The sequence below is a fragment of the Hyperoodon ampullatus genome (genome assembly GCF_949752795.1).
Source record: "Hyperoodon ampullatus genome assembly, chromosome: 15".
Lineage (NCBI taxonomy): Eukaryota > Metazoa > Chordata > Mammalia > Artiodactyla > Ziphiidae > Hyperoodon > Hyperoodon ampullatus.
This window is the reverse complement of record NC_136928.1, coordinates 9,113,033-9,140,448: the sequence shown is the minus strand read 5'-3', so window position 1 is coordinate 9,140,448 and position 27,416 is coordinate 9,113,033. Positions and strand designations below refer to the sequence as shown.

Below are 27,416 nucleotides of genomic sequence, written 5' to 3'. Positions count from 1 at the left end.
CAACTCAATAGATGCAGAAAAAGGCACTTCCCTGGTGGTCCAGTGGTTGAGAGTCCGCCTTCCAATGCAGGGGATGCGAGTTCTATCCCTGGTCAGGGAACTAAGATACCACATGTTTTGGAGCAACTAAGCCCATGCGTTGCAAATACTGAGTCCACACACACAACTACTGATCCTGCAAACCACATATGGAGAGCCCATGTGCTGCAATTACAGAGCCCACGTGCTCTGGAGCCCATGCACCACAACTAGAGAGAAGCCCATGTGCCACAATGAAGAGCCCGTGCACTGTGACAAAAAATCCTGTGTGCTGCAGCTAAGACCTGAAGCAGCCATAAATAAATAAATAATAAAAAATCGATGCAGAAAAAGCATTTGACAAAATTCAACACACATTTATGATAAAAACTTCCAACAAAGTGGGAACATACCTTAACATAATAAAGGCCATATATGACAAGCTCATAGCTAACATCATACTCAACAGTGAAAAGGTAAAAGACTTTCCTTTAAGAACAGGAAAAAGGCAATGATGCCCACTCTTACTACTTTTATTCAACATAGTATTGGAAGTCCTGGCCAGAGCAATTAAGTAAGAAAAAAAAAAGACATCCACACTGGAAAGGAAGAAATAAATCTGTCACTGTCTTCAGATGACATACTGTCATATATGGAAAACACTAAAGACTCTATCAAGAAACTTACAACTAATAAATGAATTCAGTAATATTGCAGGATACAAAATCAAGACACAAAAATCTGTTGTGTTTTTACATACTAATAACAAACTATATGAAAGAGAAAAAAAGAAAGCAATCCCATTTACAATTACATCAAAAAGAATAAAATACCTAGGAATACATTTAAACAAGAGATGAAATACCTGTATATTGAAAACTACAAGACATTAATGACAAAAATTGAAGAAGACACAAATAAGTGGAAAGATATTTGGTGTTCATGGTTGGGAGAATCAATATTGTTAAAATGTCCACAATACCCAAGGCAATTTGCAGATTCAGTGCAATCTCTATCAAAATTCCAATGGCGTTTTTCACAGAACTAGAATAAATAATCCTAAAGTTTGTACAGAACTGCAAAAAAACCTCTAATAGCCAAAGCAATCTTGGGAAAGAAGAACAGAGCTGGAGGCATCACACTCCCTGATTTCAAACTATGTTACAAAGCTCTAGTAATTAAAGCAGTATGATATTGGCATAAAAACAGACACACAGATCAGTGGAATAGAACAAAGAGCCCAGAAATAAACCCAGGCATATATGGTCAGTTAAATTACATCAAAGGGGTCAAGAATATAAAATGGGGAAAGGACGGTTTCTTCAATTAATGGTGTTGGGAAAACTAGACAGTCACATGCAGAAGAATGAAACTCAGCCACTATGTTACACTATACACAAATATTTACTCAAAATGGATTAAAGACTCAAACATAAGACTTGAAGCCATAAAAGTCCTAGAAGAAAACATGCGCAGTAAGCTCCTTGACACAGGTCTTGGTAATGATTTTTTGAATCTGACACCAAAAGCAAAAACAACAAAAGTCAAAATAAATAAGTGGGGCTACATCATACTAAAAAGCTTATGCACTGCAAAAGAAACTATTGACAAAATGAAAAGGTAACCTATTGAATAGTAGAAAATATTTGCAAATCTTAGATAAGGGGCTAATATACAAAATATACAAATAACTCATGCACCTCAATAGAAAAATCCCCCAAACAATCCAATTAAAAAAATAGGCAGAAGATTTGAATAGGCATTTTTCCAAAAAAGACATACAGATGGCCAACAAGTACATGAAAAAGGTGATCAGCATCATTAATCATCAGGGAAATGCAAATCAAAACCACAATGAGATATCATTTCATACCTGCTAAAATGACTATTATCAAAAGGACAAGAAATAAGTGTTGGTGAGGATGTTGAGAAAAGGGAACCATTGGGCACTGTTGGTGGGAATGTAAATTGGTGCAGCCACTATGGAAGACAGTGTCAATGTCTTCAAAAAATTAAAAATAGCACCACTGTATGATCCAGCACTCACAATTCTGGGTCTTTATCCTAAGAAAATGGAAACACTAACTTGAAAAGATATATGCACCCCATGTTAACTACAGCACTATTTACAATAGCTAGGTCATGGAAACAACCTGTGTCCATCAATGGATAAATGAATAAAGAATATGCGGTATATATATGTACACACACAATAGAATATTATTCAGGAATGAAAAAGAATGAAATCTTGCCATTTGCAACAACATGAATGGCCCTTGAGGGCATTATACTAAGTGAAGTAAGTCAGACAGAGAAAAATAAATATATTACCTCTCTTATATGTGTAGTCTTAAGAACTGCAACAACAACAACAAACTCCTAGATACAGAGAACAGATTGGTGGTTGCTGGAGAGGGGAAAATGGGTGCAGAGGATGAAAAGGTTAAAAAAAAAGTGTGTGTGTGTGTGTGTGTGTGAGAGAGAGAGAGAGAGAGAGAGAAAGAGAGAGAATGAACATTTCCTAAGATCGGAATTCTTAACCTAGAATTACAAAATCATATGTGGGAGAGCATTCATGCATTTTCTAAGAAGGCCTGCAACTTTCATCATATTCTTCAAAGGGTCCAAGTGACAAAAAAGAATCCCTGCCCTCAGGCTGACCTGCAGCCTGTGACTGGGAAGGGTGGGCATGTATCCCTTGTGAAGCCCCTTTGCTTCTATCAAAGCCTAGGTGGTGCCCAAGGGGAGTGACTCCGCCCACTTCTGGTTCAGGGTTTGATTCCATTTCCCATTCTATTTATTTCATATTTGCTCCCATGAGCAGCAGCTCTAACCACAGCCTGAAGGCCTGTCTCTGAGCTCTTCTGGGCCCTTCTCCTCTGGGACCCTCTTCTCCCAGTAGGCCCTCCCTCCAGTCCCTGCTAGGCTTCCTCAACCAGGATACTACTCCACGTCTAGCTTCTGCTCACCCCTTACCTCCCCACCAAATTGGATGTTGGTATGACACAGGCAATGATTTATATGAGAAGTTGAGAATATCACCTCTGCAAAGAGGTCCTCCTTGGTTCCCACCTTAAACTAGCTTTCACTCTATTACTTTTACTGAAACTTCCCATTCATGTCCTTCTAAGGACTTTTTGCAAATGGAAAATATTTTATTCCTTTTTTTCCCCTCTGTCCCACTAGAATGTAAGCCCATGGGAGTATGGACTTTGAATTTTTTCTTTTTCACAATTGTAGCCTCAGTGCCTAGAATACAATAATTACTCACCAAAGTATTTGTTAAATGTTCTAGGAACAGAAGCCAAGGGAAAGTTACCAGTCTTCAAATATTGGAAGGTGACTCTCAGGTCTTTCCCAAGTCTGGTCTTCTCTGGACCAGAGAAATGGGAATGCTGGCTGGGAGACAAGGCCTCAGAGCAGGTGGGATCTTGCATGGACATAGCTGACCAGCATCTCTTCTCTAGGAAATCTTCCAGTAGTCCTATTTCTACTGTATGATGTAATTTCCCTATCCATAGCTGACTGGACCAGGGGTAAAACTTAAGTCAAGCTGGACCAATCAGAATCTCTATCTTAAGAATTTGAAACTAGGGGAACAGTTTATAGTTGAGAGCTGAGTGCTGACAATTGCAATACTACAGAGCTATGTTCATTGAACCGCCCAGGTTTTTACTCTTCCTGAAGCGTGCTTAATTGGCTTTTCCTTGAATTTAATGAGCTACCCCCCCAGTATCTTTTAATTTTAATAAATCCGTTTTTTCTTAAACTTATTAAGTTTACTCTCTATGGTTGTAACCTAAAGAACCTTAGCTCGTACATAGAGACACAGAACCTGAAACAACAACAATTTCCTATAGTCTAGAATTTTCTAGCACATGTCTTAATCTTTAAAACTCCTTCTTCTTTGGGGCACCTGTCACTTAGTCATCCTTCATTCTTGTCAGCATCCAACCTGGTAGCCACTGTCCCATATTCACTAAAGACTTTCCATCTGATCATAGCTTTCCTCTCCATTCATGTCTGTTCCAATGATTTATCAACTGTATCTCACCATCTGGGGTGACACAACCCAGGTTCAGGGTCCATAAGGCCATCCCACATCCTAACATCACAGTTCCTTGACCTCTAACTCTAATGTACATCATCTCATCACTTCCTCAGTCACCCACACCCATGGCCACCCTCAGGACATTGTCATCACTTAGAACTGCTCATCAGAAATTTTAAGTTCAACTTTGATCACAACCTCTCCCATCCTTCTAGCTGTGCTACTCATCTAGTCCAACTACATTTGCTTCCAAAGAAACTTTCAAGGTTTTTCCTCTTCTCCCAGTCTATAAGCTCTTTCTTAGATCTCACCCCATTTATAGAACTACTTTTACCAACAGTCTCAATGGCTTTTTATCTATTACCTATTTTATCTATTCATCTATTGTAATTATTGGTAGCCCAGGTCGACCCCATAGCTGTTCAGTATTCCTACAGAGATGGCAGAAAATCCTACAGCATAGCCTCAATATTTCCCAACTATGCTTTGGCTTTCTCCAGTGAGTTTTCTTTCTCTCATTTCTCATAGGAACATCCTCCACTCATTCATTCTGTTGATAACTTGTTGTACTGAAACTCTATACTTCTTTGGTTTCCACGTCACTTCTTTCTCCTGGTGTTCTTGCCCTCTGCCTCTTCTTTCTCATGGGTTCTTCATCCTTTCTCTCTGCTCTTTCAAAGTTGGTGCTTCTCAGGGTTTCATCCTTTGCCCACTTGTCCTCTTGTTCTATTATTCCTCTACCATTTTAACAACTCCTGTGGTTTTACTTTCCAACTCAATGCTGATGATTCCCCAATCTCTATTTCTAAGCCATATTTCTCTCTAGAGTCTTTTTTTTTTTTTTTTTTTTTTTTTTGCAGTATGCAGGCCTCTCACTGTTGTGGCCTCTCCCAAGGTGGAGCACAGCCTCCGGACATTCAGGCTTAGCGGCCATGGCTCACAGACCCAGCCACTCCATGGCATGTGGGATCTTCCCGGACCGGGGCATGAACCCCCATCCACTGCATCGGCAGGCAGACTCTCAACCACTGTGCCACCAGGGAAATCCTCTCTTTAGATTTTTATAACCAGATATTAATTGGTCTCCAGACTGCTATACACTCTGATACTGGTGGACACTGCAGACTCAGTGACATCTTTCTCTGACATGTTTTTCCCTTCACATTTGCTTAGTTGTTGATACAACTATCCCCTTTTGCACCCATGCAGAAACTAGGAGCAACACAGTTGCCCCATCTCCACATTCCCTTCCATCTCTTTAATCTACTACCTCTATCCTAATTCAGTCTGCCATAACTTTTAAAAAATTTTTATTGGAGCACAGTTGATTTAAAATGTTGTGTTAGTTTCAGGTGTACAGCAAAATTATATATATATATATATATATATATATATATATATATATATATATATACCTATCTCTCTCTATATATATCCATTCTTTTTCAGATTCTTTTCTCATATAGGTTATTACAGAATATTGAGTAGAGTTTCCTGTGCTATACAGCAGGTCCTTGCTAGTTATATATTTAATATATAGTAGTGTGTATATATTAATCCCAACCTCCTAATTTATCACTTACCCCCACGTTTCCTTTTTGGTAACCATAAGTTTGATTTCAAGATCTGTGAGTTTTTCTGTTTTGTAAATAAGTTCATTTGTATCATTTTTTAAATTAGATTCCACATATAAGCAATATCATATGATATTTGTCTTTGTCTGACCTCACTGAGTATGATAATCTCTAGGTCTATCCATCTTGCTTCAAATGGCATTATTTTGTTCTTTTTTAATGCAGACTGCTGTAATTTCTTATATAAACTACATTAACCATCTTCAAACTGGTCTTTGTAACTATGGTGTTTTTCTCTTCAAATGCCTTCTTCCCATTGCTGCCAAGATCTGAAAGGCCCATCAATCCCCTGCTAACGCTGTCCAGCAGATCCCTGCCCTCCCTAGCAGAGAGCACAAGTTCCCCATGGCACACACCAGGGAAGGACCACCAGGTTCCTGGCTGGTCTCCCAAAGTCTCTATTTCTTATTAATAACACAGAATCACAAACCACCTCCCAAACTTGGCCAGTGCTACTCTCTAAACAAATCTAATTCAGTCCATGAATCATAACTGGCTGGTGAGCTTTAGTAGAAGTAATTATAACACAGATATTTAATGAAAAAATCTCCTACCTTTTCTTCTTTACAGCATTTAATAAGAATTAGCTTATGGAAAGAACTTAATTCTGGACGCCAAAAATTATGGCTTGTGGGCACCCTTTCTGTTGTCATGAGTTGATCATCCCCCTTTATTTTAGAATAGGCTTCCTGTTCAGGTGGGTTAAGATAAGTCTCAAAAGATCCTGGAAACACAATTTAAAAATATGCTTTAATTAAAGTTGCTTTGACTTTGCTATTAAATAAATATATTTGGTAATTAAAAAATCTCTACATTTACCATTAGCTTTTTACATTACCACAAATGTAAATATATTTAATCTCCCCCTACCCAACCTAATTAAAAAATAGTGAATTTAAAATTGGATCAGAAAACGAATTCAAACCACTTAACAAAAGGCAAAGCTAAAACAAATGACAGAGAAGTTAAAAATAAAAGGATGCATAGAGATATATCAATCAAATGTGAGCAAAAACAAACACCTGACATGATAAGAGTAACACTGGATATATTAGAATTCAAGGCAAATATAATTAAATGGGATGAAATAGTTCAAGTTATATTAATCAAAATACAAACTCAATAATAAAAACACAATAAAATAAACCTATATGTGTCAGACAATAGCATAAAAATACATCAAACCATCACTGCTGAAGGCAGAAGAAAAAGCAGAAAAACATATTAATGATAGGAAACAACACAACTGTCAGTCTGTGACAGATAAAGCAAATTAAAAATTCTGGTATAAATAATTTTACCATATAAATAATATATGAATAGACTGACATCACTACAACTTTATGCTCTAATAAACAGAACACATTGCCCTCAACCCCCCTGGAATATTGATAAGAAATGGGCTTGCATCTCACATGAGGCTTAGGATTCTAGTTAGCCCTTACTCTGGTTATAACATGTAGTAAGAATTAGCATTGAAATTCCTGCAGATAGAGAGGGCAGACAGGAGAAGCAAGAAGAACTACAGTTCTGCAGCCTGTGGAACAAAAACCACATTCACAGAAAGACAGACAAAATGAAAAGGCAGAGGACTGTGTACCAGCTGAAGGAACAAGATTAAACCTCAGAAAAACAACTAAATGAAGTGGAGATAGGCAACCTTCCAGAAAAAGAATTCAGAATAATGATAGTGAAGATGATCCAGGACCTCGGAAAAAGAATGGAGGCAAAGATTGAGAAGATGCAAGAAATGTTTAACAGAGACCTTGAAGAATTAAAGAACAAACACCTAGAAGAATTGAAGAACAAACAAACAGAGATGAATAATACAATAGCTGAAATGAAAAATACACTAGAAGGAATCAATAGCAGAATAACTGAGGCGGAAGAACAGATAAGTGACCTAGAAGACAGAAAGGTGGAATTGACTGCTGTGGAACTGAATAAAGAAAAAAGAATGAAAAGAAATGAAGAGAGCCTAAGAGACCACTGGGATAACATTAAACATATGAACATTTGCATGATAGGGATCCCAGAAGGAGAAGAGAGAGAAAAAGGACCCAAGAAAGTATTTGAAGAGATTATAGTCAAAAACTTTCCTAACATGGGAAAGGAAATAGCCATCAAAGTCCAGAAAGTGCAGAGAGTCCCAGGCAGGATAAACCCAAGGAGAAACATGCTGAGACACATAGTAATCAAACTAATAAAAATTAAAGACAAAGAAAAGTTATTGAAAGCCACAAGGAAAAAATGACAAATAACATACAAGGGAACTCCCACAAGGTTATCAGCTGATTTCTCAGCAGAAACTCTACAAGCCAGAAGGGAGTGGCATGATATATTTAAAGTGATGAAAGGGAAGAACCTACAACCAAGATTACTCTACCCAGTAAGGATCTCATTCACATTCACCGGAGAAATCAAACGCTTTACAGACAAGCAGGAGTTAAGAGAATTCAGCACCACAAACCAGCTCTACTACAAATGCCAAAGGAACTTCTTTAAGTGGGAAACAAGAGAAGAAAAGGACCTACAAAAACAAACCTAAAACAATTAAGAAAATGGTAATAGGAACATACCTATCGATAATTACCTTAAACATGAATGGATTAAATGCTCCAACCAAAAGTCACAGGCTCACTGAATGGATACAACAACGAGACCCATATATATGCTGTCTACAAGAGACCCACTTCAAACCTAGGGACACATATAGACTGAAAGTGAGGTAGTGGAAAAAGATATTCCATGCAAAGGGAAATCAAAAGAAAGCTGGAGTAGCAATTCTCATATCAGGTGAAATAGACTTTAAAATAAAGAATGTTACAAGAGACAAGGAAGGACACTACATAATGATAAAGGGATCAATCTGAGAAGAAGATATAACAATTATAAATATATATGCATCCAACATAGGAACACCTCAATACAGAAGGCAAATGCTAACAGCTATAAAAGAGGAAATTGACAGTAACACAATAATAGTGCAGGACTTTAACACCTCATTTACACCAATGGACAGATCATCCAGATAGAAAATTAACAAGGAAACACAAGCCTTCAATGAAACATTAGACCAGACAGATTTAATTGATATTTCTAGGACTTTCCTTCTGAAAACAGCAGATTACACTTTCTTCTCAAATGCACACAGAACATTTTCCAGGATAGATCACATCTTGGGTCATAAATCAAGTCTCAGTAAATTTAAGAAAATTGAAATCATATCAAGCAACTTTTCTGATCACAACACTATGAGATTAGAAATCAATTACAGGGAAAAAACATTAAAAACACAAACACAAGGAGGTTAGACAATATGTTACTAAAAACCAAGAAACCACTGAAGAAATCAGAGAGGAAATAAAAAAAAAACCTAGAGACAAATGACAAAGAAAACACAACAATCCAAAACCTATAGGATGTAGCAAAAGCAGTTCTAAGAGGGAAGTTTATAGCAATACAATCCTACCTCAAGAAACAAGAAAAATCTCAAATAAACAATCTAACCTTACACCTAAAGGAATTAGAGAAAGATGAATTAACAACACCCAAAGTTAGTAGACGGAAAGAAATCATAAAGATCAGAGCAGAAATAAATGAAATAGAAATGAAGAAAACAGTAGCAAAGATCAATAAAACTAAAAGTTGCTTCTTTGAGAAGATAAACAAAATTGATAAACCTTTAGCCAGGCTCATGAAGATAAAAAGGCAGAGGGCTCAAATCAATACAATTAGAAATGAAAAGGAGAAATTACAATGGACACTGCAGAAATATGAAGCATCATGAGACTGCTACAAGCAACTCTATGCCAATAAAATGGACAACCTGAAAGAAATGGACAAATTCTTAGAAACGTATAACCTTCTAAGACTGAACCAGGTAGAAATAGAAAATATGAACAGACCAATCACAAGTAATGAAATTGAAACTATGATTGAAAATTTTCCAGTAAACAAAAGTTCTGGACCAGATGGCTTCACAGGTGAATTCTATCAAACATTTAGAGAAGAGCTAACACCCATCCTTCTCAAACTCTTCCAAAAAATTTCAGAGGAAGGAACACTCCCAAACTCATTCTATGAGGCCACCACCACCCTGATAACAAAACCAGACAAAGATACTACAAAAAAAGAAAACTACGGACCAATATCACTGATGAATTTAGATGCAAAAATCCTGAACAAAATACTAGCAAACAGAATCCAACAACACATTAAAAGGATCATACACCATGTTCAAGTGGGATTTATCACAGGGATTCAAGGATTCTTCAATATATGCAAATCAATCAGTGTGATACACCACATGAACAAATTAAGGAATAAAAACCATATGATCATCTCAATAGATGCAGAAAAAGCTTTTGACAAAATTCAACACCGATTTATGATAAAAACTCTCCAGAAAGTGGGCATAAAGGGAACCTACCTCAACATAATAAAGGTCATATATGACAAACCCACAGCAAACATCATTCTCAATGGTGAAAAACTGAAAGCATTTCAACTAAGATCACAAACAAGACAAGGATGTCCCCTCTCACCACTATTATTCAACATAATTTTGGAAGTTTTAGCCATGGCAATCAGAGAAGAAAAAGAAATAAAAGGAATACAAATTGGAGAAGAAGAAGTAAAATTGTCACTGTTTGAAGATGACATGATACTATACAGAGAGAATCCTGAAGATGTCACCAGAAAACTACTAGAGCTAATCAATGAATTTGGTAGAGTTGCAGGATACAAAATTAATGCACAGAAATCTCTTGCACTGCTATACACTAACAATGAAAGATCAGAAAGAGAAATTAAGCAAACAATCCCATTCACCATTGAAAGAAAAAGAATAAAATACCTAGGTATAAACCTACCTAAGGAGGTAAAAGATCTGCACTCAGAAAACAATAAGACACTGTTGAAAGAAATCAAAGATGACACAAACAGATGGAGAGATATACCATATTCTTGGATTGGAAGAATCAATATTGTGAAAATGACTATATTACCCAAAGCAATCTACAGATTCAATGCAGTCCTTATCAAATTACCAATGGCATTTTTTTACAGAACTAGAACAAAAAAATCTTAAAACTTGTATGGTGACAAAAAAGACCCTGAATAGCCAAAGGTATCTTGAGGGAAAAAAATGGAGCTGGAGGAATCAGACTCCCTGACTTTAGACTATACTACAAAGCTACAGTAATCAAGACAATATGGTACTGGCACAAAAACAGAAATATAGATCAATGGAACAGGATAGAAAGCTCAGAGATAAACCTACGCACCTATTGTCAACTAATCTATGACAAAGGAGGCAAGGATATACAATGGAGAAAAGACAGCCTCTTCAGTAACTGGTGCTGGGAAAACAGGACAGTTACATGTAAAAGAATGAAATTAAAATACTCCCTAACACCATACACAAAAATAAACTCAAAATGGATTAAAGACCTAAATGTAAGCCCAGAAACTATAAAACTCTTAGAGGAAAACATAGGAAGAACACCCTTTGACATAAATCACAGCAAGATCTTTTTTCACCCACCTCCTAGAGTAATGGAAATAAAACAAAAAATAAACAAATGGGTACCTAATGAAACTTAGAAGCTTTTGCACAGCAAAGGAAACTATAAACAAAATGAAAAGACAACCAACAGAATGGGAGAAATTATTTGCAAAGGAATCAACAAATGATTAATCTCCAAAATATATAAACAGCTCATGTAGCTCAATATTAAAACAACAAACAACTCAATCTAAAAATGGGTAGAAGACCTAAATAGATATCTCTCCAAAGAAGACATACAGATGGCCAAGAGGCACATGAAAAGCTGCTCAATGTCACTAATTATTAGAGAAATGCAAATTAAAACTACAATGAGGTATCACCTCACACTGGTTAGAATGGCCATCATCAGAAAATCTACAAATAACAAATGCTGGAGAGGGTGTGGAGAAAAGCCTCTTGCACTGCTGGTGGGAATGTAAATTGATACAGCTACTATGGAGAACAGTATGGAGGTTCTTTAAAAAACTAAGAATTACCATGTGACCCAGCAATCCCACCCTATGCATACACCCAGAGAAAACCATAATTCTAAAAGACACATGCACCCTAATGTTCATTGTAGCACTATTTACAATAGCCAGGTCATGGAAGCAAGCTAAATGCCCACTGACAGACGAATAGATAAAGAAGAAGTGGTACATATACACAATGGAATATTACTCAGCCATAAAAAGGAACAAAATTGGGTCATTTGTAGAGACGTGGATGGACCTAGAGACTGTCATACAGAGTGAAGTAAGTCAGAAAGAGAAAAACAAATATCGTAAATTAATGCACATATGTGGAATCTAGAAAAATGGTACAGATGAACCAGTTTTCAAGGAAGAAAGAGACACAGATGTAGAGAACAAATGTATCGACACCAAGCAATGTAGAGAACAAATGTATTGACACCAAGCAGGGAAAGCGGGGTGGTGGTTGTGGTGGTGGGATGAATTGGGAGGTTGGGATTGACATATATACCCTAATATGTATAAAATAGATAACTAATACTGAACATGGGAAAAAAAATAAAGAAATGTTTTAAAAAAAAGAAAAAAAAGAAAGGCAACCTACTGAGTGGGAGAAAAAAAAAAAAGAAATTCCTGCAGGTGCAGGGAGCACAGTACAGTGTAAGCCCCTCAGCAAATCAGCACAACCATCTAGTGATGAAACAGGCTGCTGCGGTCGAACATTAGGCAAAATAGTTGGCTTCCATGGTGGGCTAGAAAACCACTTTCTCCAGCTGATCTACTGGGACTCTCCTCTGAGGGCCTAACAATAGCAACCACAGAGCTGGTGACAGTTTGAAATGTAGTGACACTTAAAACCATGGCCCTGGAGCCATGGAGTATATACCTCTGCAAGACTTCTAATTTCTATATGAAATATACACAATTACATGGTATGAGACCACAGGGCACAGCATACCACAGTGATTTCTAGTTGAAAGTGGATGCATTATTCTGAGGACCAGGTAGTAGAACCACTTATTCCAAAAGGACTTCTTTTCTCTTCAGGTTCTCATTACTGTATAATCACCAGGGCTTTGACTAATAAGACATGATAATTTGAAATTACAACTCTCAACTAATAGGACATGAAGCACTTATAAACCATCAAAGACACAAGATTAAGGCAATTAGGAAGCCTTTGAAGGTAAGAGTGGCATTGAAATTAATTATTAAACTTAACCTGCAAAGATCCAAATCTCAGTTTTAGAACACAAGCCATCCTATCACATATACAAACCTTCACGATTCTGCAGGATTTCCAGAATCAACCTGAAATTTAACAAATGAAAGCAGGATGGTTGTTTTAAATTACTAAAATTTTAGTCCCAGTTGACAGGAATAACATGGTACCTTTTGTCCAAACACAACGAGTTGTTCCCAGAATTACTTAACTTTTCAGCCTCTGCCTCTTTCCACTTTCTTTGCTTCTGTGTTTATGAGGATCCATCTAGCCCTTTTTGCTTCAGATCTGTCCCTAACTGTCCATCACTAGGCTTCTCCTATAAGTATTTTTCTTTTGTGTTCTATTTCTAGCTACCTTGTTTAACTGGTCCACAATATAGAAACATAATTTTTATTTGATTTATTTATTGAAGAGTATTTTATTTTTTCTAGTCTTTATTTAGAAATCAAATGAACATATTAGGATCCCAGAAATTCTGGTCCATGTAGCTTCTAAACACCACATTTACTGGGTATATTCAGGTAAATAAACATTCATATGAGAAGTAGAAGAATAATTACTAAAAATAGCAATAGGGCTTCCCTGGTGGCACAGTGGTTGGGAGTCCTCCTGCGATGCAGGGGTTGGGGGTTCATGCCCCAGTCCAGGAGGGTCCCGCATGCCGTGCAGCGGCTGGGCCCGTGGGCCGTGGCCGCTGGGCCTGCGCATCCGGGGCCTGTGCTCCATGGCGGTGAGAGGCCCACGTACCACAAAAAAAAAATAATAAAAAAAATAAAAATAGCAATAGAACACAGAACTTCAAATCAGTACAGGGGGGAAAAATAAAGAATGTGGACAATTCACTTGAAAGCAAGAAAGAAGAAATTAAAATGAAGCAAAGAAAATGCCTGCCAAGGAAAAAGTCCCTACACAATAAGATGATAGATCTAAATCCAAATAGATCAGGATTTTTCAGCCCTGCCACTACTGTCATTTGGGGCCAAGTGGTCATTTGTTGTGGAGGGTTGTTCTGAGCATTGTAGCATGTTTAGTCATATCTCTGGTTTCTACCTACTAGATACCTGCAGCACCACCCCAGTCATGGCAACAAATAATGTCTTCAGATGTTGCTGAATGTCCCCTGGGGAACAAAATCTTCCACAGTTGAGAGCCACTGAAATAGATCAGTAACCATCCTTACAATAATTGGATTAAAACTTGCCTGTTTAAAAAGAGAGACTCTCATGGGGCTTCCATGGTGGCGCAGTGGTTAAGAATCCATCTGCCAATGCAGCGGACACAGGTTCAAGCCCTGGTCCGGGAAGATCCCACATGACATGAGCAACTAAGTCCGTGCACCACAACTACTGAGCCCGCGTGCCTAGAGCCCGTGCTCCTCAACAAGAGAAGCCACTGATATGAGAATCCCTCGCGCTGCAAGAAAGAGTAGCCCCCGCTTGCTGCAAATGGAGAAAGCCTGTGAGCAGCAATGAAGACCTAATGCAGCCAAAAATAAATAAATAAAATGAATTTTAAAAAGAGAGACTCTCACATTGCTCAAAACAGCAAAATCCAACTAAAGATACACCGAAAACATGATGATGACACAAAAGACTTGAAAAGGAAGAGTGGAGAAATATATAAAAGGGGAATACTAATGAAGATAATCCTGCTGTAATAATATTAACTTTAGAAAATATATTTTAAGGCAAAAAGCACTATTCAGGGTAAAGAGGAATATTATTTAATAAAAAAGGAAAAATTTGCTAGAAAGATAATAATCCTAAATGCATTTATAATTAACAGCATCAGTTCCATAAGATATAATGGGAGAAATTCCAGAATTACAAAGAGAAATTGTCAATCATAGTGGTGAACCTTACAGATTTAGTATAAAAGACAGTAAAATAAACAACACAATTAATAGGTTTGAACTAACGATTACATATCTTTAGTTCAAAAGATTACATATCTTTTGCATCCAAGAAAAGACACACATGGAATATTTTACATAAACTGATGTCTAAATAAATTACAAAGAAGCAATTTCATGTAAACCATGAGTATAATTTTTAGAATGTAAATAAATTATAAACAATAAAAGATAGCACCCCCAAATCGTAAATGCGTTTGAATTAACAAGTATACTTTTAGAATCAAAAGGGCTACAGAGTAAAACTTTTGGGGAAAAAGTAACATAAAATATTATAATTAGAGCAGGCATAACCTCTGGGGAAGAGGAAAAGGGTCCTATGAAGGAGTATAAGGGGATTCTGTGATGCTGGTACTGGACTATTTCTTGACTTGGGTGGTGGCTCAGAAGTACAGTCGGTTTTTGATAATCAAATTGTTGATTCTGATTTGTGTACTTTTCCATATGTATGTTATCCATCAATAAAAAGTTAAAAAAAAAGTATGGGATGCAGCTAAAGCAATACCTAGAGGTAAATGCATCTTCTTAAAATGGGTATAATAGTAAACATGAAATATTGAAAATTCATGGACCAAGCATTCAACTCAAGAAATTGGGAAAACAACTAATTCAAAATTTCTTAATAATGAAGACATTTCCTAGTGAAAAATATTGATATTGCAGAAGAGGTTAAAGGAGACCTTAAAGTTAGGATTCACAAGCTTGTTTACAACCCCATATAGCAGAGCCTTTTTGACATATTACCTATGCGTATGGAAATAGGATGTAACACTATGTATTGTGTAAGTTCTTTAAAAACTGGAAATAATTCTTCTAAGTCACAGCATGCGAACCACATGGCAGGAAGCAGCCAGGGAAATTCAGGCTTAGGTGGGCGTTCCTATTAGAAGACAGAGAGAACAGAAAGTTGTCACAAAGACAACCACAGAATATGCTTTCACCTTGTCTAAGTGAAAAATCAAGCTCTAATAGAATGTTAAAAATAACCATTTACCCAGGACAAGTATAAGATATATTGAGATAGAAATGATGTTGAATCAATTCTATTTGTTGGCCTTTGAACAGAAGTACAGCTGATGGGGCTTCCCTGGTGGCGCAGTGGTTGAGAGTCCGCCTGCCGATGCAGGGGACACGGGTTCGTTGCCCCGGTCCGGGAGGATCCCACATGCCGCGGAGCGGCTGGGCCTGTGAGCCATGGCTGCTGAGCCTGCGTGTCCAGAGCCTGTGCTCCGCAACGGGAGAGGCCACAACAGTGAGAGGCCCGTGTACCGCAAAAAAAAGAAAAAAAGAAAAAAGAAGTACAGCTGATGAAACTTTTCATGTTGACATATGCAGAAAGCAGTTGATCTGGTGAAGGGTTAAAATAAAATCTGTAAAGTCTACTTCTAGCCTGTCCTCCAACATGCCACACCTGTCTCTCCCCACTCCTCAAATATTCTTATATTAATGATTTGTTCCCAGAGAACTAGTTTTTAAATCCAGTTCCCAGATGTTCTCACCTCTAGGAGATAGGAAAATCTGAGTAGTATAGCAAAATCAGTAGCAAGACAAATGAAAATCTCATTCCAGCTGGGTTGAGTGTGTATATGTCTAATCATTTCATATATTCCCAGAAACTTCTGGGAAAAGTATTGTGCCACCTGGCAATATTCCATGAAGCCCTTGAATGTGGGTAAACAGTTTAAAAAGAGACAGAAAAACAGCTGTGATTGTGGACTGAAACTAGTTCTTTGAAAATTTCATGAATATTTCCCTGAGGTTTTATACCACATTTTTAAATGGCTTTATTGAGATACAATTCATATACCATGCAATTCACCCATTTAAAGCATACAATCCAATGTATTTTAGTAAATTCACGGTTATGTGTAACCATGACCACAGTCAATTTTAGAACATTTCATCTCCTCAAAAAACCCCATGTATCCTTTAGCAGTTCCCCTCCCGTCTGCCCATGCCTTTTAGCCCTAAGAAACTGAAACTAGTTCTTTGAAAATTTAGTACTTTGAAACTAAACTTTGAAAGTTTGGTACTGCTTTCTGTCTCTATCCACTTGCCTCTTCTGGATACTTCATATAAATCAAATTTTATAATATGTGGTCTTTTGTGACTGATTTCCTTCACTTAGCTTAATGTTTTCAAGGTTTACTCATGTTGTGGTATGTATCAGTACTTCATTCCTCTTTATGATTGAATGATATTCTGTTGTTATGGATATACCATATTTTGTTGACGTGCTCATCAGTTGATGGACTGGATTGCTTTAACCATTTTGGCTATTACAAATAGTGCTGCTATGAATATTCATGTCTAAGTTTTCGTATGAACCTATGTTTTCATTTCTCTTTGATATATACCTAGGAGTGGAATTGCTGGGTCATGTGGTAATTCTGCATTTAATTGCTTGAGGAGCTGCCAGACTGTTTTCCAAAGCAGCGGCACCATTTTTCATGTTTGTTAGCAGTTTATGAGGGTTCTGATTTGTCCACATGTTCACCAACACTTGGTATTATCTGTCTTTTGATTCTAGCCATTCTAGTGGGTGTGAGTGGCATGTCCTTATCATTTTGATTTGCATTTCCCTGATAAATAATGAGGTCAGACATCTTTTCATGTGCTTATGTATATATTTGGAGAAATATCTATTCAGGTCCTTTGGCTATTTCTAAGCTGGGTTGTCTTTATTATGGATTCATAAGAATTCTTTATCTATTCTAAATACAAATCCTGTATCATCTTAATGTTTTCGAGGTTTATTCATGTTGTAGTATGTATCAGTACATCCTTGTCAAAATCAGTTGACCATAGACACATGGTTTTATTTCTGGACTTTCACATTTGATTCCATTTACCCATATGTCTATCCTTATGCTAATATCTTGCTGTCTTGATTACTGCTGCTTTGTAGTAAGCTTTGGGATTTAGATCTCTTGTAATTCTGTATGAATTTTAGGATCAGTTTGGCAATTGCTGAAAAGAAACCAGTTAGAATTTTGATAGGGATATCACTGAATCTGTAGATCAGTGTGTGGAGTATTGCCATCCTAACAATATTAAGTCTCCATCCATGAACATGGGATGTTTTCCTATTGATTTAGGTCCTCTGATTTCTTTCAGCCTGTTTTGTAGTTTTCAGAGTATAAGTTTGAACTTCTTTTGTTAAATTTATTTCTAAGTATTTTATTATTATTGATGCCATTGTAAATGGAATTGTTAGTTTCACTTTATATTGTTCATTGCAAATGTAAAGAAATCCAAATTAATTTTGTACGTTGATCCTGTATCCTGCAACCTTGCTGAACTTGTTTATTAATTCTAATAGTATTTTTTAAAGCAAATTCCTTAGTGTTTTCTATGTACAAAATCATGTCATCTGCAAATAGAGATAGTTTTACTTCTTCCTTTCCAATCTGGATGCCTTTCATTTCATTTTCTTGTGTATCTGTCCTGGCAAGAATTTCCAGTACAATGTTGAAAAGAAGTGGTGAGAGCAAACATCCTTCTTGTTTCTGATCCTTGGTGGAATGCATCCAGGCTTTCACTATTAAGTATGATGTTAGCTGTGGGTTTTTGTATATGCTCTTTATCTGGTTGAAGAAGTTCTCTTTTATTTCATTTGTTGAGTGTTTTTATGATTATTAGTTATGTGATTCTGGAAAGGTCTTTAACCTCTCTGAGCCTCTGCTTGAAAAAACTGTAAACACAGGTGTTAACAAGAATACTGTGAAGGAAGAAGGGTGACAATGCTGGGAAGGGCTTAGCTGAGTGACTGACTAATAGTCAGTAACAGAGTGAGGTGGGTAAGAGGGCAAAGCTCTACAGACTTGACTGCAAGGGTTTGAATCCTTGTTCCAAACCCTAATAAGTGTGTGATCATGATGAGTTACTTCATCTCTTTGTGCCTAATTAACTTATCTAGAGATAAAATTAGGAACTCACCCAACAGGAATACTGAAATAAATAAATGAGTAGATATACATAAAACACATAGCAAACCCTCTATAAGTATTAACTGTGATTATGAAGTTAAGACAGTGTTAAGCAAGGATTAACAGACTATGTATGTATGTGGGGTGGGTGGGGGTCAGGGAGGAAGGACCATCTGGTGTAGAGGTCTTCCTTGGGCTTGTCCTGGGAGGGCAGGGTGCTGAGAGTCAAATGAAAGCACAAAGTCCAATGTCCCAGTGATACTCTGAGGCTCAAATACTGGCAAACAGATGCAGGTGTCAGGTCTGTAGGGGCCAAGGGTAGGGCTCGAGATTGAAGACAGAGCCAAGAGTTTAGAGTTGGACTGGATGGACTTGCAGGCAAGAGTTGGGGGACTGTGCCTCAGTTCTGTGGGCCACCAGGTCTGTGCTACATGGGTGAGTTAGGCCAGTTTGAGGGGCTGGGGCAAGTTAGACAAATATTATGGTATGACGGAAGGCAACAATCAAGTTCTAGTCCTTCCCATGCTTTATAAAGAAAGATGGGTCCAGGCAAGAGAGTGTCATTGTATCACAAACAGTGTGGCCAGATCTGTGAATTACAACTTTTATTGGATTTTAACTCTTCCCATTTGTAAGATGGTCAACTTTTCAAAACATGTTCCCATCTACTAGTTCACTGGTTACTCCCAACATCTCTTTTCTACAGGTGAGGACATTGCTGCACAAAGAGGTCAAATGTTACCAACATTATATAGTGACTGAAGACAGAACTAAGTTATAGTCTGGGTCCCTGACCCCTAGTGGGCCACACAGCTGAATGTACAACCTTCAGCCACCAGAGTCACCATGGAGCATTGGTAGGTGCTTGTGCGCTCTATCTAATAACATTCACTGTCTAATCTTGGTACAGATACCTTTTCCAATCCTGCAGAACCTCGGAGAAAGAAATTCCATTCAGCATCGGTTATGCTTCCTTGCTGACTCATGATCTCAACACAGAGCATAAAGCTGTAGATGAGTTTATGTTTTTCAAAAAGTCCTCTCGAGACATTGATATAAGCCGTTAGGAGAGTCTGTTCTAGTAGAATTTCCATGCGCTGCTGTAGATCATCTGTCCTCACAGAGGTTTCAATTGTTGCATTGAACAACTGTGAAAGAGAACTCTATCAGTGTCTCTGACTTAATTCAATTTCATGGAGGAAAAAATATCCCTGCTCCTCACCCTGACTCCCCCAAATTCAGTGAGTAAATAGCAGCACAGGTGATGAACACTGTACCATGAAAAAGTCCAGAATTCATCCCATATTGACACATTTATACGTAATATTTATTCTGTGCACTCCCCTTTCTCTCCCTGTTTTCCAGAAATGGAGCAGTGCCAAATTCTTGACTATGGAAAAAGCATAATATTGACTTTGGACAGAAAATGGAAAATAAAGGTGAGCTGGCAAAACGGGTTTCTCATATTCTCAACTCACATTTGATAATCACTTTGGATGAGAGGTGTAAGGGCTAGGTAAGGTCGTGCCCTCTTCTTGGCATTTTCCTAAGATAATTCTTAGGCTGTGGGAAGAACGTGTGAGAATTCTCTTTGAAATTTAAGAGGAACCAGTTTTAAAGAAGACTTCCACCCTGCTTCCCACCTGGAAATTTTGGGAACAGGCCTCCTTCCCAAAAGGTGCTTCACATTACAAGGATATCAGGAAGGCAGCAGAGATGGTGGCATGGAAGGCTCAGGTGTGAGGGACGGAGGCAACCCCACCCATTTCCCGCCACTTCCAAGTAGCACAAGGGCAGGGGGAGGGGAGATCCAGAAATTCCCAAAGGTCTTGAGCTGTGTGACAAACCTGAGCAGAGCCTGAACTCAGGGGCTTGCCTGCAAGTCATGGCCAAGGGGATCTTGCAGCAGAGACTGGGGTCTCATGAGGGATGAGAGGACCATCCCTATGGCTTCGGCCTTGAGGGTCCAAAGCACAAGGGGCAAAGGTGCCAGGTGAGGCAGGGCTGCCCAGTTCCTTGGTCACCTTGAGAGGGATTGAGATGCATTGCTCATGGGGAGATCAGACAGATTGAAGCAGATTGGACACTGGAGACCAACTGAGGGCCAAGGCAGGTCAAGGTCAAGAAGTGTGCTTCACAAGCCCCTAACGATGCTACACTGTCCTTGTGCAGGCCTCCTTGTACCACCCCCAACTCATTCTGCTATCAGGATGGAGCACAAGGGGAAAAGACCTGACTGTCTCCTCACCAAAAGATAGGCCTCCATTCCCTAAAATTAAAAGGGCTTGGAGGAAGCGTTCACTTATTCTAGAGAACTGGAAAAGCCTTGTTAATTCTCTGGAAAGTTTGGTCGACAAAGAGTAATGGAGTTGTTACTTTAATACACTTAGAAGCAAAGAGTTTTCTTTAAGAACCTGACAAGAGGCAGAGAGTTTAAAGTCCAGTGAAGACCTGGTAAGTTCGGTGCCAAAATAAAATATGGTGAATCTTGACACGCTCTAAATAACTTTAGTGTGAAATGGAATTATGTATGGGTTTGGTAGAGGATGTCCTGGCCAGGGCTGTCACCTACAATTGTGTTTTGGGTTTCTAGTTTCCCTTCCAAATAGCAAAACTCCAGTGTTTTGATGATTCATGCTATAACCCTTTTTCTGTTGGCTCAAGATATTTTCAGGGCATTTTCATTTTTAATTCTTCAAGGAGATTTTAAAACCTTGAAAAGCATGAATTCCAAAACACCCAGGATGAGAAAAGTGTTATCAAAGTCATTTAGATAGAATTAAAGGATTTACTAATCTTTACCTTGCTTGTTTTAATACCCACCAACTAAAGAAAGAGGCGTGAGAACGGCAACCCCTGCCTTTAGGACCTGAGCTGTGACCTGAGTAGAAATGGCTTCTAAAGGCTGCCACAGCAGATGCACTTCTTATTGGAAGAGAGACCAGGTGTGTCTACACAACATGCCTCTCATTTCTCTCAATTCTTCATTTCCATTCTCTCCTGCAGCTCCTATTTCTGCCGGGCCCCTGACCATACTGAGGCCACCAAACAAGACATCTAGAGGAAAAACCAAGCTTGGTCTAGTATATAAAAATTGTTTGAATATTTCAACAGCCTTTTTTAATGGAGGGATGCAAACAGCCTCTTCACTCATGAGACACCCATGATGTGTCATATGGTGCTAAGCGCCACGAGGGGAAGCAGGGTTGGGTGAGGCTTCCTTCCTGCCTTCTGGGAGGTCAGACTTCAGCAGGAGAGAAGAGCCCACCGCCCCAGGCGGAGTGGTGGAAGTTCCACATGAGACATTCACATGTGTTGGAGAAAGACTGCTGCAAATTGCTACTCCTTCCATGGAGAAGTGGAGTCTAAATCCCCTCCTCTCGAATCTGGGCTAGCTTTAGTGACTCCATTGACCAAGAGACTAGAGCACAAGTGATGCTGTGTGACATCCAAAGCTAGGTCAGAAGAGGCCTTGTAGCTTCCACCTTGGCTTCTTAGAACATTTGCTTTTGGGAGCTGCCCTCTTGGGGCAGCCCTGTTGTTAAGCACCCAAGCCACATGGAGAGGTGACTGTAGGAGTTGACATCCCAGCCACGTAAGTGACCATTTTGGACATCCAGCCCCAGAAGACTGCAGACTCATCCACAGGCTTCACTTAATGAGAAGGTGGCACTTAATCTGGGAGGGAGGGCATTCTAAACAGAGAGGGTCGTAAACACAGAAGCATCTGGGGAGTCAGGGAATGTGAAAGGATCCATTTGGCTGCTGGCAGAGGACTAGTGGGAAATGTGGCTCTAGAGACAAAACAGGGACAGGTTGGATGTGGCTTTGGAACCTGAACTATGTTTGATGGGCAATGTCTGTGAAAATCTATTTTGGATCCCCAGAGTACAGAGCAGTGTTTTAAAAACATGAGGCATGGGCTGGCCTGGCCTCCGGAGTGAGAGCCAGCACTGACTACAGGTATAAGGGCATGTAGCAGGAAGTAAAGATGTGTGGCAGGGAAAGAGGATCTATTTACAATTATTACTGTTTTCTACTGTGAGTGGTGTGTATGGAGAGGCCTTTGAGTTGTATTATGGGTGTGAGCACATAATGATTAAAGAAGCCAGAGTGAGCTAAACTGCTCTGCACAGAAAAGGGAACAATACAGACAAGAGGGGAATGGGAGCTGGTAGATGGGAAACAGCCAGAGAGGCTGTGTGGGGGATGGGCTGAGAGAAACTCTGGAGGTGAACAGAGGGGACCCCTGTGGATGCTTGATACATTTTGCTGTGTGATGAGTGATGCAAACTCTCTGTCTCCCCTGGAAATCTTCGGGTAAACAGACATTGCTTGCCAAAATTTTGTGACATTGAATTTGCTTTTGGGAGATACTAGAATGCTGCCTAAAAGAGGATGAGAGTGGGGAGAACTTCAAGATGGTGCAGGAGTAAGACGTGGCGATCACCTTCCTCCTCACAAATACATCAGAAATACATCTACGTGTGGAACGTCTCCTACAGATCACCTACTGAACGCTGGCAGAAGACCTCAGACTTCCCAAAAGGTGAGAAACTCACCACGTACCTGGGTAGGACAAAAGAAAAAAGAAAAAACAGAGACAAAAGAATAGGGACAGGACCTGCACCTCGGGGAGGGAGCCATGAAGGAGGAAAGGTTTCCACACACTAGGAAGACCCTTCACTGGCGGAGACGGGGAGCGTGCAGGGGTGAAGATTCGGAGCCACGGAGGAGAGCACAGCAACAGTGGTGCCGAGGGCAAAGCGGAGAATATTCCTGCACAGAGGATCAGTGCCAACCAGCACTCACCAGCCTGAGAGGCTTGTCTGCTCACCCACTGGGATGGGTGGGGGCTGGGAGCTGAGGCTCCGGCTTCGAAATTCAGATCCCAGGGAGAGGACTGGGGTTGGCTGCGTGAACACAGCCTGAAGGGAGCTAGTGCACCACAGCTAGCCAGGGGGGAGTCCGGGAAAAAGTCTGGACCTGCCTAAGAGGCAAAAGACCATTGTTTATGGGTGTGCGAGGAGAGGGGATTCGGAGCACTGCCTAAATGAGCTCCAGAGACAGGCGCAAGCTGCGGCTATCAGCGCGGACTCTAGAGACAGGCATGAAACACTAAGGCTGCTGCTGCAGCAACCAAGAAGCCTGTGTGCAAGTACAGGTCACTATCCACACCTACCCTCCTGGGAGCCTGTGCAGCCCGCCACTGCCAGGGTCCCGTGATGCAGGGACAAATCCCCCAGGCGAACACATGGCGTGCCTCAGGCTGTTGTAACGTCATGCCGGCTGCTGCCACCACAGGCTCGCCCGCATCCCATATCCCTCCCTCCCCCCAGCCTGAGTGAGCCAGAGCCCCCTAATCAGCTGCTCCTTTAAACCCGTCCTGCCTGGGCAGGGAACAGACGCCCTCAGGCGACCTACAAGCAGAGGCAGGGCCAAATCCAAAGCTGAACCCCAGGAGCTGTGAAAACAAAGAAGAGAAAGGGAAATCTCTCCTAGCAGCCTCAGGAGCCACGGATTAAATCTCCACAATCAACTTGATGTACCCTGCATCTGTAGAACACCTGAATAGACAATGAATCATCCCAAATTGAGGTGGTGGAATTGGGGAGCAACTGTAGACTTGGGGTTTTCTTTCTGCATCTAATTTCTTTCTGGTTTTTTGCTTATTTTAGTTTAGTATTTAGAGTTTATTATCATTGGTAGGTTTGTTTACTGATTTGGTTGCTCTCTTCCTTTTTAAAATATAAATATATATATATTTTTTCCTTTTTCTCTTTTTGTGAGTGTGTATGTGTATGTTTCTTTGTGTGATTTTGTCTGTTTAGCTTTGCTTTTACCATTTGTTCTAGGGTTCTGTCTGTCCATTTTGTTTTTTAGTATAGTTTTTAGCACTTGTTATCATTGGTGGATTCGTTTTTTTGGTTTGGTTGCTGTCTTCTTTTGTTCTTTTTCTTTTTTTATTACTTAAAAATTTTTTTTATTTTTAATAACTTTTTAAATTTTTATTTTTCATATTAATAACTTTATTTTATTTTATTTTTTCTTTCTTTCTTTTTGTCTCCCATTTCTTCTGAGCCGTGTGGCTGACAGGGTCTTGGTGCTCAAGAGACCTCTCGGTTCCACATAATATCTCAAAATAGTTCCACAAAATAGTTCTCCCAGAGATCACCATCTCAAGGCTAAGACCCAGCTCCACTCAACGACCAGCAAGGTACAGTGCAGGAAACCCTATGACAAACAACTAGCAAGACAGGAACAAAACCCCACCCATTAGCAGAGAGGCTGCCTAAAATCATAATAAGGTCACAGATACCCTAAAACACACAACCAGACGTGGTTCTGCCCACCACAAAGACAAGATTAAGCCTCATCCACCAGAACACAGGCACCAATATCCTCCACCAGGAAGCCTACACAACCCACTGAACCAACATTAGCCACTGGGGGCAGACACCATAAACAACAGGAACTATGAACATGCAGCCTGCGAAAAGGAGACCCCCCAAACACAGTAAGTTAAGTAAAATTGGAATTTAGAGAAACACATGGCAGATGAGGAGCAAGGTAAAAACCCACCAGACCAAACAAATGAAGAGGAAAGAGGCAGTCTACCTGAAAAAGAATTCAGAGTAATGATAGTAAAGATGATCCAAAATCTTGGAAATAGAATGGAGAAAATACAAGAAACATTTAACAAGGACCTAGAAGAACTAAAGAGTAAGCAAAGAATGATGAACCACACAAAAAATGAAATTAAAAATTCTCTAGAAGGAATCAATAGCAGAATAACTAAGGCAGAAGAACGGATAAATGACCTGGAAGATAAAATAGTGGAAATAACTAAAACAGAGCAGAATAAAGAAAAAATAATGAAAAGAATTGAGGACAGTCTTTGAGACCTTTGGGACAACATTAGACACAGAAACATTCGAATTATAGGGTTCTCAGAAGAAGAAGAGAAAAAGAAAGGGACTGAGAAAATATCTGAAGAGACTATAGTTGAAAACTTCCCTAATATGGGAAAGGAAATAGTCAACCAAGTCCACAAAGCGCAGAGAGTTCCATACAGGATAAATCCAAGGAGAAACATGCCAAGACACATATTAATCAAACTATCAAAAATTAAATATGATGAAAAAATATTAAAAGCAGCAAGGGAAAAACAACAAATAGCATACAAGGTTATTAACAGCTGATCTTTCAGCAGAAAGTCTGCAAGCCAGAAGGGAGTGGCAGGACATATTTAAAATGATGAAAGGGAAAAACCTACAATAAAGATTACTCTACCCAGCAAGGATCTCATTCAGATTCGATGGAGAAATTAAAACCTTTACAGACAAGCAAAAGGTAAGACAATTCAGCACCACCAAACCAGCTTTACAACAAATGCTAAAGGAAATTCTCTAGGCAGGAAACACAAGAGAAGGAAAAGACCTACAATAACAAACCCAGAACAATTATAAAATGGTAATAGGAACATACATATCGATAATTACCTTAAATGTAAATGGATTAAATGCTCCAACCAAAAGACATAGACTGGCTAAATGGATACAAAAACAAGACCTGTATATATGCTGTCTACAAGAGGCCCACTTCAGACCCAGGGACACATACAGACTGAAAGTGAGGGGATGGAAAAAGATATTCCATGCAAAGGCAACTCAAAAGAAAGCTGGAGTAGCAATTCTCATATCAGGCAAAATAGACTTTAAAATACAGACTATTAAAAGAGACAGAGAAGGACACTACATAATGATCAAGGGATCGATCCAAGAAGAATACATAACAATTGTAAATATTTATGCACCCAACATAGGAGCACCTCAATACATAAGGCAAATGTTAACAGCCATAAAAGGGGAAATCGACAGTAACACAATCATAGTAGGGGACTTTAACACCCCACTTTCACCAATGGACAAATCATCCAAAATGAGAATAAAGAAGGAAACACAAGCTTTAAATGATACATTGAACAAGATGGACTTAATTGATATTTATAGGACATTCCATCCAAAAACAACAGAATACACTTTCTTCTCAAGTGCTCATGGAACATTCTCCAGGATAGATCATATCTTGGGTCACAAATCAAGCCTTAGTAAATTTAACAAAATTGAAATAGTATCAAGTACCTTGTTTGATAACAATGCTATGAGACTAGATATCAATTACAGGAAAAAATCTGTAAAGAATACAACACATGGAAGCAAAAAAATACACTACTTAATAACCAAGAGATCACTGAAGAAATCAAAGAGGAAATAAAAAATACCTAAAAACAAATGACAATGAAAACACGATGACCCAAAACCTATGGGATGCAGCAAAAGCAGTTTTAAGAGGGAAGTTTATAGCAATACAAGCCTAGCTCAAGAAAAAAGAAACATCTCAAATAAACAACCTAACCTTACACCTAAAGCAATTAGAGAAAGAGGAACAAAAAACCCCCCAAAGTTAGCAGAAGGAAAGAAACCATAAAGATCAGATCAGAAATAAATGAAAAAGAAATGAGGGAAACAATAGCAAAGATCAATAAAATTAAAAGCTGTTTCTTTGAGAAGATAAACAAACTTGATAAACCATTAACCAGACTCATCAAGAAAAAAAGGGA

At 39.0% G+C, this 27,416-nt stretch overlaps 1 protein-coding gene across 1 annotated transcript in view; it reads right to left on the bottom strand.

Annotated features, from left to right (window-relative positions):
• The window catches only part of DNAH6 (dynein axonemal heavy chain 6), a gene marked incomplete at both ends in the record, with an annotated part of 275,574 nt that overhangs the window by 48,701 nt on the left and 199,457 nt on the right, over positions 1 to 27,416 (bottom strand). Inside the window, 3 exons of the mRNA XM_079721202.1 lie at positions 6,258 to 6,427; positions 15,609 to 15,744; positions 19,708 to 19,941. Of these exons, the coding sequence (XP_079577328.1) occupies positions 6,258 to 6,427; positions 15,609 to 15,744; positions 19,708 to 19,941 (540 nt within the window). The remainder of the gene's footprint in view (positions 1 to 6,257; positions 6,428 to 15,608; positions 15,745 to 19,707; positions 19,942 to 27,416) is intronic.